This window comes from Mytilus edulis, chromosome 5 (genome assembly GCF_963676685.1).
Source record: "Mytilus edulis chromosome 5, xbMytEdul2.2, whole genome shotgun sequence".
In the NCBI taxonomy this organism is placed as follows: Eukaryota; Metazoa; Mollusca; class Bivalvia; order Mytilida; family Mytilidae; genus Mytilus; species Mytilus edulis.
In genome coordinates this window covers 27394563-27414175 of record NC_092348.1, presented here as the reverse complement: position 1 = coordinate 27414175, position 19613 = coordinate 27394563, and the positions used below count along the sequence as shown (strand labels likewise).

Below are 19613 nucleotides of genomic sequence, written 5' to 3'. Positions count from 1 at the left end.
TATTCAAATAAAGTAAACTTCTTCTAAATATGAATAAATTAAAGAATTTTCTTCAGAAAAAAGTATATGTACATAAGTTTTATAATGAAAACTATGCATTGAGTTATAAAAATCATATGCATTAATTTTTTTTGATTTGAGGTTTCTTATGACTTTAAGACATGCATTACAATGTGAAATGTCAAAACAAGTGCTTAAAATAGATTAAAAAAAAAACACCTGACAATTATTGATTCAGGGAAAGTTTTCACTTATATTGAACACCTGCTTATCCTGAGTTTTGTGTTGCTGAATGTTCATTTTTCTCCTGATAGTGCACAATTATTTGAATTCAGTTCTGGTCTGAGAAAATTAATAAATTTCAAATTTCCCCTACTCCTGAGAAAAATAAATAAAAATTCAGGCGCCTAAATGCTATATTCCTAATTTGTTCTTACTTCCAGTGACATCCAAGAATGCGTTTTGACTGGATGATGTTCCAGCAATGTTAGTAGCACTGCAGACATAGTTGGCTTCATCATTCTGGGCAATGTTAAATATGGTCAAGGATGGGTTGTTCACGGAACCTCCCTGGTATTTTCCGCTACTGCCGATGTTGATATTTGTGTTTTGACCTCCGGAGTTCTTTGTCCAGGATACTGAAGAAGCTGAGGGTTGTCCAGTTACAGTGCAGCCTATTGTGACACTGTTACTTCCCAGAACAGCAGATAAAGATGGCTGATCAATGGTCACAGAGAGTAATCCTTAAAAAGAAAAATGGAATACATAATTTCAAAAGACAGTGGATCTCACTCTAATTATATATCTCAATCTATACCATTACTGTTGAGGAAGGTTTGTCTTATAAAAAAAGGTATTTTTATATTATAAAAGAACTTAACAAAAAGTGATTTCAAAATATAAATTTATCCACAAAATATTTTCTATATAAATTTTTGTCTAAATCTATACCCTTCTCCAAAATTAATTGGCACATTTATTTTTTTAAGAAAAATAAATCATTTAATCACACAAGAACAAATAAACAAGACTCGTGAGAAAACAAATAAATAAAAAAGGATAGATATTATCTTTTTAGTACATGTACATTGTTTAGAGATGTCTACTGTAACTATAGACTAACAACAGGGCTTTGTCTTCAGGTCTCTTAAATCAAAAATAATACAATAACTTATGTTTAACATCTCAAACAGTAGGGGAATTTTTTCAACCAATGTGGTCTAAACTTAAGACCTGAAGACACTTGGCCACTCTTGCTACTAACAGAATGGTCGATTTTTATGAAAGCATCTCCAAAAAGTATATTGCTGGCAAAAATGCAAATCAACTTTTGATAGTACAATGTACTTGCGTGGGTGAATTTTTATTTACAAATGGTAAGATATAAATATATAAGCACTACCAAATGTACCATTGATAGAAAAGGATTGGGAGTAACCTACGAGTAATCTACCAATGAGAAGTAAGATGTACCTACAACTAATGTACCAATGAGAGAAAAAGATTGGGAGTAACCTACGAGTAATCTACCAATGAGAAGTAAGATGTACCTACAACTAATGTACCAATGAGAGAAAAGGATTGGGAGTAACCTACGAGTAATCTACCAATGAGAAGTAAGATGTACCTACAACTAATGTACCAATGAGAGAAAAAGATGGGTATAAACTACAAATAAATAGTTGACAGATGTCTTGCCTGTGGGCATACAATTGAGAAAAAGACAATCTAATGGACTGAGCGAGCAATTTAATATTGCTTATTTTATTCAATGTTTCAGAATATAATGCATTCTGGGTAATATTTTGAAAAGCGTACAACAAAACGTTGTGATTGGTTTAAAACGTTCTAAACAATGGAAGTTGAGCCAATGACATTATGTTATTTTTATTTTGGTGTACAAAATATGAGATAACCCATAGTCCTTTAGATTCTGAAAAGGCGAATTCAGAGTAGTTGGACAAATTAGAGGGCAGCACCTTGAGATGGTTGACATACTGAGGTACAATGTAACTTTAGAGAAAATATTATTGTCCTTGTGAGTAGTTTCTATCAATCTAACTCGAGCAGAAACAATTAACATTAAAAATTGTTAGTTAATTAAAAACCACTAAACCATGTCATAGGAGGTTGGTCTCAAAACAGTTAGAAAAAACTAGAGGCTCTAAAGAGCCTGTGTCGCTCACCTTGGTCTATGTGAATATTAAACAAAGGAAGCAGATGGATTCATGACAAAATTGTGTTTCGGTGATGGTGATGTGTTTGTACATCTTACTTTACTAAACAGTCTTGCTGCTTACAATTATCTCTATCTATAATGAACTTGGCCCAGTAGTTTCAGTGGAAAATGTTAATAAAAATTTACAAATTTTATGAAAATTGTTAAAAATTGACTATAAAGGACAATAACTCCTTAGGGGGTCAATTGACCATTTCGGTCATGTTGACTTATTTGTAAATCTTACTTTGCTGAACATTATTGCTGTTTACAATATCTATAATGATATTCAAGAAAACCAAAAACAGCAAAATTCCCTTAAAATTACCAATTCAGGGGCAGCAACCCAACAACGGGTTATCCGAATCATCTGAAAATTTCAGGGCAGATAGATCTTGACCCAATAAACAATCTTATATTTCATATTTGCTCTAAATGCTTTGGTTTTTGAGTTATAAACCAAAAACTGCATTTTACCCATATGTTCTATTTTAAGCTGTGGCGGCCATCTTGGTTGGTTGGCCGGGTCACCAGACACTTTTTTTTAAACTAGATACCCCATTGATGATTGTGGCCAAGTTTGGGTTAATTTGGCCCAGTAATTTCAGAGGAGAAGATTTTTGTAAAAGTTAACGACGACTGATGACAGACGACGGATGCAAAATGATGGGAAAAGCTCACTTGGCCGAGCTAAAAAGGTTACAAGGTAAACATTAATAAAGAAAAACTCAATATCTACCCGATAAAAAATTTAGATATCAGTACTTAAAACATGATAAAAGATGAAACTTTTACTACATATAAGTGTAGGGGAAGCAAGCTTTACAGAGAATTAACAATACAGTCAAACTTGTTTCAAACTAACTAAGTACAAGACATCACAGGCTGTAAGGCCACATTTAAAAGAATGTCCGTTTCGCCTCCCCCGGACTACCCTTTGTAAACAGACCAGGAAGGCAGGTTCTTTTTTTTTTTTTTTTTTTTTAACAGGATGTGATTGTCATAGCATGGTCACATGAATGGTTTGACTTGTCCAGGTCACTTATCAGTTGTTTGTGCTCAATTTGAGTGTATTTATTTAGATTATCAATCCTTCTGCTTTCAAGCACTTTCCAAAAATGGAAACGAATTATTTTCAGGAAAAAAATAATTTAGATTTTTTTTGTGGAAAATAATTTTTTGACCCAGGGGCTTTTTTTTTACCCAGGTGGGGGGAGGGGAAACAAACATATTTTTAATTTTGGCCTAACTAACACTACAGTACAAGGAGTCACAAGCTGTAACTAACACTACAGTACAAGGCGTCGCAAAATTCTACAAAAAATTATACTGATTACATACTGAACCAATTCCTGGTCACAGGCTGAATGCTCTGGTCTCTTCATGGTAATAAAACTGACGACGATATCAAATTTAACGGCGAAAGTGAGCTGTTCCATTGAATTCTCTAAATTTCTGAACACGTGAATTTATTCTTAATAATACATGGTGACCGTGAGGGGCACTATGTTAGTTTGTCAGAGATTTTTTAGTACGGTTTCATGTCTCTATTAAGGTGGTACCTAACACTACAGGGAGATAACTCTGTAAAATCAACTTAATGTTTTAATTATGTTGTGTTGTTAAGGGAATATTAAGCTTCTAAATGATCAAAATTAGTGTTTGTCAAACTGCTATATGTCCAGTGTAATTTTTCTGATGAATTGGTTGGTTCAAATTTTTTGAAATTTTTATATTTTTGCCAAAGGGTCAAAGTAAATACTTTGTCAAATTTTATGAAATTAAACGAGTTAAATTGATTTTAGTGAAAGTGTTGGGTACCACCTTAAACTTACATATTTGGCAATGCAAAATAATAATCATAATATACTGGAAATTCCAACATTATGGTTGCAAGTTGAGATGAAGATATAAAACTAACAGTGTCACTGGAATTAACTTGTTTGATTGGTAAGGGTAGGTGTAGACTAAACTTCCATGAAAACGTATCTGGGTGTTCCAAATAGAGATCATGCTAGTCAAGTCATTTAAAATAGTTTTAAAAAAATTGTTCCATCATCTTTTATGCCATCTAACACAATTCAATGCACAAAAGGTTCAATGGTTAATAGTTGCGCTACAATTCTTTTTAAACAACAAAATGTAATTTTTATACATCAGGGCATCCATTGGTCAAAGGGTATAATTCCTTTTGCATTCGAAAAGTGGACATTTTTGAGAAATCCTTTTTATTTTTTTCTTAAAGAATAACCCTCACTTCAGGTCAATCTGGAATAGGTATTGAATAAATTAGTATTCATTAATAAAAGTCATTATTAGTCTGTACCTATAGTTTGTAACAAAAACCTCTACAAAATACTAAATCAATGAATATACAATAATGAAAAGTTTGGAAGGATCTATAAGTCTACATTACCTCCTGAAACTGTAAGTTGTGTGGTTGAACTTTGACCGGTTCCTACAATATTTGTAGCAAAACACCTATATGTTCCCTGGTCACTTGTGGTCACAGAGTTAATGGTTAAAGAAGGATTGTTGGTTGTACTACCAGAATACCCATTGTCTCCAGAATTGATCTGAGCAAAGCCATCCTTCTCCCAATAAACATTTGTTTGGAAAGGAACAGCGGACACTGTACATACAAGTGTTACAGAGTTTCCATACTGGCCTGTGTAAGTTGAGGACTGAATTGTCACAGTTGGTAAAGCTGAAATGAGAGTTAAGACATTAAGAAGGCTTGCATTGATATAGGAGTTTTTTCTTTCCAAGATTTTCTATTTTGAATTTTGAGCCACATTCCCCACTATTACATTCTCCATTTGAAAATTTCATGGTGAATAAAATACACGCTACTTTAACATCTTATTTCCTATTCTATTCAAAATTATCAGAACAATTTTTTAATTTAATTTTTTGGGGGTGGGGTTTGGATCTTTGGCTTGCCTCCTGTTAGATTTATGGTTTTATGAAGTATCAATAAATTGTAAATTCCCACTCCTATCATTTTCCTTGATGCACCCCTTTTTAAAAGTGCTGGATCTGCATGATCTACAAAGAAGCCTTCTGATAAGAGTGCAGTATCCCAAATAAACAAAATTGTAAAGGAGTGTTTTTTCCTTAATTCAGATGTACGAGTACATCATATGGAGATATAGGAAGATGTGGTGCGAGTGCCAATGAGACAACTCTCCATCAAATATCGATTTATAATGTGCATGCCTTACTGAATGATTTATTTTTGAACATATAATGAGAAATTTTAGACCTTTTACAGCTATTTGGGTACAAAATTATGAGTTAGTGAACCAACTCTTTTGCAGATAATCCATGCTATTGCATATAAAGAGTAAAAACAAAATCAGGCATCAAACTTACATTGAGCAGACACTGTAATGACATTAGTATCGACCGTTTTTGATCCATCTGAAGCTGAACAGACATACTGGCCAGAGTCAGACGACTGGACATTGCTAATTGTTAAAGATGGGGTACCAGTGTTGCCATTGGAATAGCGGCCATTGTTGTTTATGAACAATTGACTGTTATCTTTTCTCCATGTGACAGATGTGGCAGTACCAGTTACAATACACTGAAGGACAAGGTTGTTTCCGATGGTTGGATTATATTGCAGTTGTGGTGCATTAATAGACAGAGCCACTGAAAGAGAAAAGTATCCAATTGTGAATAGTACATTAGTGGTTTAACCAGTTAAAAGCATACTTTTTCAAAAATCAACGTTACCAAAAAATCCCTGGTTTACCTTTTATGCATTAGAGTTTTGAAAATCTAATCAACAATAAATATATATGAGTATTTTAAGCCTGTGGCCACTCAACTGTATCATTTTCCCTCAATCAGTCAGTAGAATTAACAAATGAAGCAAATAGATAAAAAGGCATCAACTGTTTATACCATATAAAAAACTACCAAAACTTGTAAATTCAGAAGAGCAAGATTTGTTCATAAAGCTCCTCAGGTTTAAAGAAACTTATTCATGGTTAGCTATCAATTATCCAGTGGCGGATCCGGAAATGTTTATAAGTGGGGCCCACTGACTGCCTAAGAGGGGGCCTGCTTCAGTCATTCCCTATATAAGCAACCAATTTTTCCCCAAAAAAGGGGGGCTGGGCCCATCCCCTAAATCCACCACTGTTATCTTCAACATTTCTGATGAACCTAAAATTGGGGTTTCATCTGTTGTACTGCATTCTTTTCTTTTTTTCATTAAGCAATGCAAAAAAAAATCACTTATGTTCGCAATTAGGTGATATATTTTAGTTTTTATATTTTGTGTGGTAGATTATCTATTTTAATCCCGTCTTGGGCAAAATCATTTATATTCAGCTCTATTAACCAAACCAGAATATCCATTTTCAAAATCCTTGTGGACCCCTTCAGAAGATAAAATGTTTTTCTCCTTGTGGGTAAATTTTAGCGGTAATTTTCTCAGCAAAAAGCAGTACATGTACTCTTCATCTTTAGAAAATTACTATTGGTATTCAGTTCAAGTCACAGACAATGGGATTTAAAAAAAAAAAAAAAATAAAAAAAATATTACCTCTGACTGTCAGTTGAAGAGAAACAATTTGTGGATTATTTGCTCTGGTCTCATCATGGTCCACTTGACAAAAAATTGTTTGACCATTATTTGCTAATGTTGGGTTCCAAGTAACGGTTTGTGTTACTGTGTAAGAAAAGTCTGCTTGCAAAAATTCTGTTGTTTCTATAAGGCCGTCTGCTGCGGTTAAAGTAGTTTGACCTATACGCATGGTCATCACTGGACTTGGATTTCCACCAGTGCTAACACATACATGTGTTGAAGAGGTCCCATCAATTATATCTGTTGGTCCAGTAATGGTAGGTTGGTTTGGTGGAGCTGCAATATACATAAAATGGTTTAGGAAAAATTATACCAGAAGTCAATAATACTAAAGCATGTAGTCAGGAACTTCTAAATATACTTCGATGCTGAATCTAACTTTGATCAACTAGCTCTGTTGTTGAATCTAACTTTGGTCAACTATCTGTTAGGTCTGCAGCAGTTATTTATGTAAAGTATTTTTTTTATTGTCTATTTGAATTATTTTTTGACTGGTTTTGTTAAACCTCCATATACATGATAAAGTTAAAAACAATCCATTTCTGTTGGTCTACTTTTATAACTATTATGGCATTGGACAGTAACTAAAATTGAGAATGGAAATGGGGAATGTGCCAAAGAGACAACAACTGCATAGTTAATAGTTTTTCATTGAATGCATGCATGCATACTGGAATGCCTGGACTGGGTTTACAAAATATGAAATCAACAAATGGTGCAGAATTATGGTCAAAACAAATAGAGTATAGAGAAAAATAAGTTTAAAATTAATTGGTGCTGATACATGAAGAATACTCGTACAGAATGGCCAAAAATAAATGAAAACTGTAGAAAAATGGTCGAAAAAATTAAATTAAGAAATGAATGACCCTCAATTCAGACCCTGTGACTAAATTTTCACAATCAATTTTGTTTGATTGGACCAAAAACTTACTATAAACTTGGAAAAACCATGTTGATGTCAGTGGATTTTGAAGAACTTCGTTGTCGACTTGACATTCAAAGACAATCAAATTGTGCCTCTTTTCAGCAGTAAAAGTATATTCATTGACAACTCTGATTCCATTCTGTTCATAAGAATCATCTATCATAGTGGGTCCTTCAAACCATTTTACAGTAGGTGATGGGTTTCCACCAGTGGATGTACATGTTAATGTGATTTGTTCGCCCACTACTATGTAAGTAGGACCTTCAATGAAAGGAGTGCCTGGTGGTATACCTGGAATAAAAAATACATGTTATTAACATATATAGTATATTAGACTGTTGGTTTTCCTGTTTGAATTATTTTACGCATCATATTTGGATTTTTACAGCTTGCTGTTCAGCTGCACCAAGGCTCCATGTTGAAGGCTGTAATTTGACCTATAATGGTTTTAACTTTTTACACATTGTGACTTGGATGAAGAGTTGTCTAATTGCCACTTGGACATATCACAGCTTATTTCTATATATAATGCCATGGTGGTACTTGTTTATATACAATTTAAATATTAGAAAACTTACAATTTACGAAACATTAAGACATTAAAATCAAAAAGGAAATGTTAATGTTATAGGGAGGTAAGAAAGTAAATTTAATTAATTTAAGAATAGAATATCATAGGTACATTTAATCTAAACACCCAAAAAAAAAAAGGTCAAACAAATTAATCTATGGAGAAGTTATTTAAAAGAAATGTAGGGCAAACATGTAATTACAGAAAACTGACCCGAAACCATTGAGCTCTATTTAGGAGCTTGAACAACCACTACATAAAACAATAGCATCTGCATATATACACACAAGCACTATTTAACAAAAACATAAAAGGCATGCAGCATTATAAACTGAAAATAATGAGACAGCAGCAGCATTATAAACTGAAAATAATGACAGCAGCAGCATTATAAACTGAAAATAATGAGACAGTAGCAGCATTATCAACTGAAAATAACGAGACAGCAGCAGTATAGACTTCTAGCACAACAGCAAATCGTATATATTGAGCTTTCAACATTATACAAAAAAAAATGTAGATAACCTGAAAATATTGGCCAATAATGAATTAAAAAAAATCAATCAATAAAATGTATTGTATGTATGAAAACTTACTTTCATATTTGTTATATACATTACTACTTAAAAAAGAAAACAGTAACGTTTATGTTAAGTAAACTTACTTTGACTTAGAATTGGAACTAATAATGCCACAAACAATACTACTCCTGAACCCGCCATGCTGAAGGTGGCACTAGGTGGCACTTGATGGAAATTTACCACTGTAATTGAATTTACTGGAAGTTACTCCTGAAAAAAAATATGCATTTATACAATATGTAGTAATACTCCTATAAATCAAATGTATTTTCCTGAACTTACTCATAAAAATTATGTTTTTATACATATATTCAATGTTGCTACTAAATGTGGTCCGATATATATGTTTGTATGTTTATGTATAACCAATGTGTATTGTCTTGGTATCAATCCTGTAATTTTGGATTTTAGACCAATAAAATATCTTATAATCTTATCTGTACATAAAATTCATAATGTATCACTGTCATGTTAGTTTCATTTTAACTAATGTATCTAGATCTATTCAAAAACTAAATATAACCAGAGACATCTTCCTCGTTACATTTATTTGATATAATACTTTTATATTTTTCAGGCACGAATTACCAAAACCTGATGAAGTTTGCTAGAAAGTTGAGGAAAAGGGGCATTTTATTTACAGTTTTGCTTGCGTCTGATTTTAGTTTTTTAATTATTTTGTTCCAGCTTTATCGAAGATTAACTCCCAATAGGTGAATGACACATTTAGCTTGCCTATCAGTTATCCCATAGATATATAAACCTTTAGCTAGCTCTATGATCAAACTAATGGTCAGTCTGAAAAATTTCGGTACTATTGTCTTTCAAGTATAGTGGTAATGGCTTATTTGTAGGATGTACATGTCAAATCATATAATGAAAATTGTAAATCAAACTTTTGGTGTTTTCCGAATAATCACAGAATTTTTAAAAGTACTGGGATTTTTTTTTATTTCAATGGTTGAAACGTCAGGATTTTTTTATTGATAGGGTTGAAATTCATTAGTAATTTTTTAAATCAATTTAAGTTTCTGCAACAAAGCCTGAATTTTCCTGAATATAATAGTTAATCAGAGACAAACTTTTTAAACCAAATGTCTTTGGTTTCATGAAATTGAACTTGATCCAATATATATTTTTTGTAGTATTATTCCCCTGACAAAAGAAGGACCATACCCACACATAAATTCACAAAAATGATATATTGAAAATAGAAATATTCCATCTACCTGAACAAGCACTAACTCTTAATTTGTTTACCTACCAGGTTATAAATAGTTGAATGTCATATAATGTTAACAAAAAAATCAGAACTCAGACAAGCGCCTATGTCAATTTGTTTATATGGTAATCTGTTGTCATGTCTACTGCAACAGTTTAATTCGATCAGTCAAAATGCAAGTACAGGTTTTTGCAAATATATTGGTTTGAATGCTCTTCAACTTTTTATTTGATTTGATCCTGCAGCTGTTTGATTTGATCATCCCTGATAAGGCAGCAACACTTCAAGAGGAGAAAGTGATGGGGTGGCCTCTTTTATATACCAAATAAATTTCATGATTTTTTTTTAATTATTTGATTATATAGGACTGTTTGATTATTTATCTATATTGTTTAAAAAATAATCATTGTGCTTATATTGACAAAAATATGGTGATTATGCGATTACTTACTTGGACACCCTCATGAGGGGCCTCTTTTTTTACCAAGTTGGATTTTTTTTATGCTTTCAAATGTATTTTTCAAATTTAACACTTTATAGTAAGGGGGGAATCTGAATTCAGAATAATTTTGTTATGTCATCTGCTTGACCACAATAATTTTTTTTTTATCAAATTGGGGATCAGAATATTTTTTCAGGGAAAAACACATCCAACCCGGACCCTCCCCCTTTTCTCAATGTCGTTGTCCAACTACAGTGTAGACGAAACGTGCGCGGCGTAACATATCGTAAGTATAGTATCGTGTAAAGAGTTGTTTTTTTTAAAGATGTTCACAACAGGTGCTCTTAATTTTGGTGTTCCTAAAAGCGGACTGGTCGGCAGTGTAGATATTGTGATACTGTGTCTTAATATTGAAATCATGGTATTTTCCGAAAATACATAATACAAATTATAAGAGGTTATAAACTGTCGCCGTCACCAATCCTAATTTAATATTGGCGCGGAAAAAGACAAGACAATTGTGATATTAATTTATAAATATCATTAGAAGAAACACAATATAATTAGAATATGTACATTCTAATAAATTTTCTTTTTGAGTATCAAAATATCAGCAGGTTAATTCGATTCATCGTCTGCTAAATTACGGGGGTGGCTTCGATTCCATTTCATAACAAAACGTGTCCGAGCAAACCACTTGACCTGGCATTGAACACATACAAGTTAAAAGTCTGAACAGGTTATTAAAATATTGATCTTATGTATTATTAGTTATAGAAATCTAGTTTGTAAGAAGATTGCATGGTCATTGAATGAATCATTTTTCTCATACAGCTTTAACAATCGATTTCAAGGCCAACTTTGCTACTTGTTAAAACCGTGACTCTGCTTATGGAACTAATATTTGACTTTAACGTCCGTACTGTTTTTCATGATCACGTTCCTCTTACTCAATGTCATTTTAACTCAAAATTTTGAATAAACTTTGAATGGCACCAATGCTAACACACCGAGTAATATTGAAATCCGAGCAACGTGAACATTCTTGTATAAACAAATACACACGGACACTCACAATGAAGCTTAAAACTAAACTAAGTAATTCCCTTGATCGTCTTTAGTTTTATCCCATCACTAGATCAACATTTGAACACTTTTAGTTATGATTTATAAAGAGTCAGTTGAATCAAATATGCAAATGCTGACCACAGTCGCGCTTCAGAAAATTAATGGACGTTTTTACCGTCAGAGTATTTAGAATGACATGTAATTTTTCCCAACCTCCATCCACACACGGCAAATGTCCTCTGTTTTATTGGAAAATGTAACATTTTTCATAATGCTTGCATACATTGAGTTGAATCTTGATTGTTTACAAGTGTATAACATTGAGTACATGTAAAAACATATTTTATTCGGTTGCTTTCATTCCGTCTTATGGTGGAAAAGTTTTCTAAATGTAAAACTATACCACTTGAGGTAAGGACATTCAGTTGAAATTGAAAATTTCATGTTGATACGTTTTTGGTTTTTTTTGCTTCAATTTGGATGGATGTTCATGATCAATGAAGCATTTTTTCTCCCGAAAAAAAAACCCATACGCGTTACAACTCAAAAGAATTGAAGTGTTGTACTGTTAAAGGCAATTTAGTATCATACTATAAATTAAAGATATAAAACGTATTTGACATAAAAAAATGTTTCTCAACCAAAATACTGTCGATGATTTTACTCTCAAAATACACCTTACTAACAAGGTATATCCATTAATTTGAGCTTCCCTCTCATTTTAAGGGTTGCGCCTATCATCGTATATTTGTTCCGCCTAACAGATGTTCCACCATGACTTTGTTATAAACAATGTCTTAATATCTGTCCCTATTGGGACAAATATTCTATATCATCTTTTCCGTATTAAAGGAACATATAATATAATATTTATTCCAGTGGAAATAATACTCCAAAATATTTTTTCCTTTAGGAACTTAAATTATAAAGGAACGGGTTCTATTCCGCGAAATGCCGAATTTTCAAGATTGATAATTTTTTTACTTTTTGCATACCTTTTAATCAGTCACATATATTCCTTTATTTCTCAATAAACCATTTACAGTGGAATGGTACAGCTTTAAGTATATGCTTGGTAAATTATATAAACTTATGAACTCACCGACCAACACGAGATGTTATCCCTTCCTCTGATCAAACACTACTGACACACCTAAGGATATTGTTATATTTTAAACACTTTTCAGTTACGCAACTGGTCAGTTAAATTTGGATTCCCTTCAGTAAGTTGTAGAACAACATTTTTCATATTTAAATGGGCGTGTATTGATCTGGACGCTTTGTTATTGGCCAAAAATTGATCCGACTTAACTGACCATTATGGTTTTGAAAACTTATTTTGATTGTAAACAGCTATTTTTAATGTAGGTGTAAACCGTCACGTGAATTGTTGAATTACTCAAAGAAAATATTACTTTTACAAAGATTTTCTAGAACACGATGACAAATCTTTTGAAATACTGTTTAAAATAAATATTCACTTTTGATTTGTTACCTTTTTTTAGATGTGTATAAATACAAAGGCGAATTAGACATTAATCATTAATTGCGAAAGTCTTGGGCAGTAGGGTAGGTACTGTTACCAAATCATATCTTTTTCAGAACATTTTTGTTAGATAGATTCAAATTTCATCACTTGGGAGTAAATCAAATAATTCAGCGCTCTGGTTTTATGTGGGGAAAAAAGATAGAATAGAGTTCTAATCATTTCGGAAATACTCAATTAACATACTTCTAGAGTTTTCTGTTCAGTTCTACAAAAAGTGTCCCTTTAATTTTTCAATGTTTATGACCAATTTACGTTTTATCAACGAAAACAGTTAAAGAATTTCAGCGCTATATTTTACAGTTTGATAGAATAGTGAGAATATGTAAAAAGATGTTGGTTGAGACTAAATTGAAGGAAACGATTAATTTGTTCCACTATGAAATTGAGAATGGAAATGAGGAATTTGTCAAAAGAGACAACCGACCAAAGAACAGAAAACAGCCATGGACAACCAATGGCCCATTGAATGGGTCTTAAATATTGTACAGCGAGAATATCCCACACCCGGAATCAGTGATAATGGACGTTATACCAATCTTAGAAATTTTATTTACTTCTCGTCTACTTAAGAAAACTGCTTGCCATTGATACAAATGTTGAAGAGTAAAATAGTAATGTTGATTGCCTCTTCGATAAATTTTCACGACCTTCTCAAAGGAGCAACAGCTTCGAATCGACAAGAAATTAAGATATAAATGGTTTGTTCTAAACATTCACAAACACACATTAATAAAATGATATTGATATCCGAAGTAAATTTCTCAAAAATAATCTACAAATACATCTCTGATGCACGATTGATTTGCACGTCAAAAATTGAACTCATTTAAATACGTATTCATGAAGTTGATCTTTGGTTTAACCTTTTTGTGCATGTAGACAGCGTGGAAAAGTGAAACATTGTTAATGGAGACACAAGGAATAACCTTTTATTGACAGGTCCGGGGAACAAAAATCAGTTATACGATGATTTATGTTTTATATGATTAACCTAAGCATGAATTTGAACTGATCTAGAGAAATCCGATTGCACGTGCTCGATATCTATTTATTTTCCTGTCTGGTTATTTTATCGTCGACAGCATTCACAGATAATCTCGATGGATAGTTAGATGGCCACTGGTCTATTAAATTACCTACGAAATGATCATACATTATAGAGTCCATGCATTGTTAATAGTTGTAATTCATACGTAATCGAATTTTAAAAAGGGGACTCGTAGTAATGAAACGTCAATGAAAAACCAATTAAACACTAAATCTGCAAGACTAATGATGTCAAGTTCATTTGTGTAGTTTGGTACCCGTCTCCTTGACGTATACCCCACATCTAAATTCATTTTCATATCTAACCATCGCCGTAGGACAACTGTGGTAAGTTCCCAAAACATAATGGTGTAAAACAAGGTTTGTCTACAGTGTACGCAAAAATTGTACGGACAGGATCTGTATCTTAATCAGAATGGATTTTCAAAATAGCCACCTGAAGTTGTGAATTTACATCCAAACTGTCGACAACCACGGTTTCAAGTGATGAAAATATCAAAAATAACAACAATAAATACATTACTCCTTTTTGTTATAAAAGGCCGAGGATTTGTTACGTTTGAAACCATATTTATATATTTATTATTAGACAACATTGAGAATGGAAATAGGGAATACGTCAAAGAGACAACCCGACAAAAGAGCAGATAACGCCAAATATCATCGGACTACCAACACTAGTGGTTCCCTATAAAAACTGCCCTGATCACAAACTAATACATTGTTCACGCCGCCGACGCCGGAAACAGCAAACCTATGTTTCGCTTTTTTACTCCGCTAAGGTGAGACAAAAATGTGTACAAGTTTATTTAAAATGGACTTCATAATAAACTCCAAAACACATAAATGAAATGAAATTTAAAAAAACATACAAGACTATCAAAGACCAGAGGCTCCGGACTTAGGACAGGCGCACAAAATCTCATTAAGTATTGATTATAAAAACAAAATGCGGTATTATCGCTAATGAGATATCTCTCCACAAGAGACCAAAATGACACAGAATTAGTTGGATAAAACTATAAATTATTAGGTAGTGGCCAATTTGAAAATTATATACTATAAAAGAACAACCTGACCTCACCAAGCCAAATACAGTTGATAACCGGTTTAAATGTGGATTTATCATTGGACTTTTTTGCACTCTGAGAAATGGACAACACCCTCTTCAATAAACCTTAAATGATCCAATGAATTTAAATCCTAGTCACAATTTAAAACGTTTTAATCGGGCTTAAAATTATTTATTCAACTTGATAATGAATGTTGTATAATTATTAAGCTAACCATGACATTCGTCCTTGGGCAGGTGAATTGTTTTTCTCTCAGGAGTTTTACATTTTACAGTTACAATAGACAATGTTTATAAGGAGGTATCTCAAACATTTCAATTTTCATGACATTCACTCAAACGTCGTTACCACAAGGCAATGCCAGTGAAAATACGATCTAACGATGACGAGGAAATACGGATTATCTATGTATAAACCCCTCTGCGGCGAGTGCAGGGACAGCTCTAGAAGGGGTCCGGGGTTGGAACACCCCTTTCTTTGGACGATCAATGCATTTAAATGGGGACATAGTTGGAACACACACCCTTTTATCCTATGTTGGGAGCCCCCTTTAAAAAAAAGTGTGGACCCGCCCCTGGAGTGCCACACTATTCAGTGTATGATTACTCTGTTCGTACTTGCAAAAGAGACAAATCGCACATATGGTGGAATTTATTTGCTTTTTACTGCAATTCATATAACTGTTCTTTTTCAATTATGAATCGATATATTTATTTATTTAAGTTACACTTTTAGTAGGCGAGAAAAGAAAAGAAAATTAATACATGCGAGTCTCATTAAGGAGTTTTACTACCATTTGTGATATGACTATTCCCGACTTCAAGAAGTAGTCTATCCAGATCCTGTGATTTGTGACTTGAAATTTAAATTGTTGAAATGAAATGATATTTTAACAAGAATGTGTCCACAGTACACGGATGCCCCACTTTCACTATCATTTTCTATGTTCAGTGGACCGTGAAATTGGGGTTAAAACTCTAGTTTGGCATTAAAATTAGAAAGATCATATCATAGGGAACATGTATACCAAGTTTCAAGTTTATTGGACTTAACTTCATCCAAAACTACATTGACCAAAAACTTTAACCTGAAACTTGCACTATCCTTTTCTATGTTCAGTGGACCATGAATTAGGGTCAAAACTCTAATTTGGCATTAAAATTTAGAAAGATCATATCATAGGGAACATGTGTACCAAGTTTCAAGTTGATTGGACTTCAACTTCATCAAAAACTAACTTGACCAAAAACTTTAACCTCAAGTGGGACGAACGGACGGACGCACAGACCAGAAAACATAAAGTCCCTCTACTATCTTAGGTGGGGCATACAAATTGTAAAACATATTTAATCACAACAATCGGACATTGTTCAATAAGAGGGTTGATCTAGCCGTTTCCAACCGAATTCTGATCCGATTTGCATCTTTCGCCCGATTTAGCAAAAACGATTCGCTTTTATTTAGGCATAAAGTAGGAAATCTAGATACAAATGAAAATTTGAATGCCTTGTAATCACTGAAAACTAGATCTTCTCGATGTTTGTCCCGTTTTAGCAAGGAAGAAGAAATAAGTTGAAATAACTCTTATTTAATATAATCATTTTCAACAGCAAAAGATGAGTAAAGCAGGCTATACAAGCTTGATGTAAAATTGGTTTTAAGTGTTGCGAATAAACTATTATAATATTCCTGCAGTTCCAACTTTCATTTATGTTTCTACTGGCTGTATATCTCTCTGAAACATTCAAAGTATCCGTATGTATATACCGGGGTATATGCAGCTAGATCAGGAATTGATAGACGGGGAGCAAAGATCGAAAAGAATTAAATAAGCAAATTCAAATGTACCTTATCCCGATGTAAACTGTGGATGAAAATAGATCGAGAAGACCGCAAATACATGTACAAAAATCGTAGAAAACAGAAATTTAAATTGTCATATTCACGAAAAGACACTAAATATATTTTGAACGTTCATGTGACAAGAGCAGACCGGTGTACTGGAAAACTAAGAAGATATACTGCAAAATATATTTCAGTTTCACAAGCTTCTTCTGAAATTATCTAGATAATTAAATACCGAAAATAAAAACAGTATATTTGCATATATGTTTCAGTTGCACAGGTTTGTCTGTATTCACAGTAAATTTCGTTTTCAAAAGCAGCCATGTTCATGGATTTATGTTTAACCAATGTCAGATAAGGCTAATCGAGTGCACCTTTCAAGGAACTTTGTAAAAGGAAAAACAACTAATTAGAAGTGTAATTTTACAGTTTATAGATAGAAAAATTGGTAGAATTTATAATTTTGATGCAACCACATATTTTATATATATGATGCACTTCTAAACGAAACCTTGGGACTAACTTTGAGCTAATAAATTCGTTATGATTTTGGGCATGCATCTCAACTCGATTACTTATTTTTTAGTCAGGTTTGAAACACTTCATTTAAAAGATATTCCTCATTTCGGGGGTTGTTCGGCTTCCCAACCTATTCGTTGATTAACCCCAAGTGACAAATATGTCCTGCATGTTCAAGACGATTCCTTGCCAAATCGAGGCCTTGTGGGTTTTTTCGTCACCATTTAAATCAAACAAGTCTTTACCTATATATGTTCTGACTAGAACCGTTTGATACAAAATATTATTTATAAAGAAGGTACTTCATGTATGACCTTCAAATGTCCTTTCCAAACAGAACTAATAAAATGTCGCATTTAATTTAATTACGTAGTCATAGCGACAGACGTATAATTTCTGTGCAGTAATTTTAGATATCATTACCAAGTTTAAAATGTTGTATCGTATATGCACAAACAAATATGTATTACTAAATGTCAATCAAAGATATGTCTAACATAGGCAAGACACAAAACACGTGCTCACGCGTTTGGGTGAACTTGATTAGCACGAATTGGTGAAACACAACTAAACAAAACTCTTTAAGAACACATTGCTTAAAAAATGAAAAAATATACTTAATTTTATTTATATGAATTTGTCAGAAACTCAAGTCTTACCTGTTCAAGATGTTACCCCGTCCGATGTCCAGCAACTTATGTCTCTTTAGCCAGTTTGAAATTTATTTAACACGTGTCAACCAATCAAATTCGTCAAACGACCAATGAAAACCGGTTATGAACAGATTTCAATTTTGAAAGCAGAAGTTTAGATCTGAGAACACTTCATTTTTATGGAAAATTTTAAATGTTTACGTGACTGAAAATTACATTTACCCTGTCAACAAATTTGTACTAGACAGTGAATTTTGTCCCAAAAAAAACCCATAAATATGTCACTGACTGACTGGTATACTTGACCAAAAAGATCATACAGTTCTTCTAGTGAATTGGTAAAGATAGACACGTTTTTCAATAAAAAAAATTAATGAACAGATAAATTTTACAGCTTGTTCTTGACTACTATAAGTGGAAAGCCACGCTTTTGGCATGTAGGATATACAGGGGGAAATACGATCTGGGAAATAGAAGGAAAAAAGTGGGGAGTGGAAAAAAAAAAGAAAAATGTCGGACCTAGAAAATGTGCACATTGTGTACTAAATACATGCATCGGGTATTTTTGTACTTCAGGTAATAGTAGAAATAAAAAAAAATCTTATGACTTAGACTTTAACAGAAAACGGCTACCTGATGATTTACAGTCAGTGTGTCATGAAAAGCACAAGGGAAGGCATTATTAGTAGAGTGGCCTAAGAAGTTCATAGATCTTCATATATACAGTGAGCACTATATAGCTTGTCAACTATATAACCCTGCTTTTCAGGCTAGTTGAGTTCAACTTCAATCTTAATTGATATTTTTTTACTTTTTTCTTGTCGTAGGTTTCCGACTTCATCCAAGAATTAAACCTCTTATATATATACGAGAATTAAAATTATGCACGCTAGACAACCGTCTTCTTTAAATTCTCACCACTGACGCTCGAATAAAAGAGTAAGAACTGTAAAATAGAGTACGATGTTGAAGAGCGTTGAGGACCCAAAATTCCGAAAGGTTTTGTCAAATACAGCTTAGGTAATAATGACTTAAAACGCAAACAAACACCACCAAAAAGCAATGTTCCTGATCCACAATCATAACGAGCCGATATTTCAGACAGGGAAACTATCGTGAAACAACACTAAAAATTAAATTTTCAACATTCAATACTAATAATTAAAAAAAATAACCTTTAAAACGAAATAATCAACGATTATATTACACTTATAAACATTGAAGAGTGAGTTATAACATTTTCAAAACAGTTCTAAAGAGTGTATTTCTTTCTAACACAAACGATGCAAACGGCTAA

At 32.8% G+C, this 19613-nt stretch overlaps 1 protein-coding gene across 3 annotated transcripts in view; it reads right to left on the bottom strand.

The window, feature by feature from the left end:
- Window positions 1-18476, bottom strand: part of LOC139523354 (hemicentin-1-like) — a 49633-nt gene extending 31157 nt beyond the window's left edge. For 2 of the 3 annotated variants that reach the window (XM_071317250.1, XM_071317252.1), the window contains exons 1-7: window positions 18323-18476; window positions 8982-9108; window positions 7753-8037; window positions 6777-7094; window positions 5594-5875; window positions 4635-4925; window positions 438-743 (exon numbers count right to left, since the gene is read on the bottom strand). In XM_071317250.1, the coding sequence (XP_071173351.1) occupies window positions 438-743; window positions 4635-4925; window positions 5594-5875; window positions 6777-7094; window positions 7753-8037; window positions 8982-9039 (1540 nt within the window). In that variant the 5' untranslated portion in view covers window positions 9040-9108; window positions 18323-18476. Of the gene's footprint in view, window positions 1-437; window positions 744-4634; window positions 4926-5593; window positions 5876-6776; window positions 7095-7752; window positions 8038-8981; window positions 9109-12732; window positions 12756-18322 lie in introns of those variants that run through there. The other variant, XM_071317251.1, reaches the window with a different exon arrangement.
- Between the last annotated feature and the right edge of the window lie 1137 nt (window positions 18477-19613).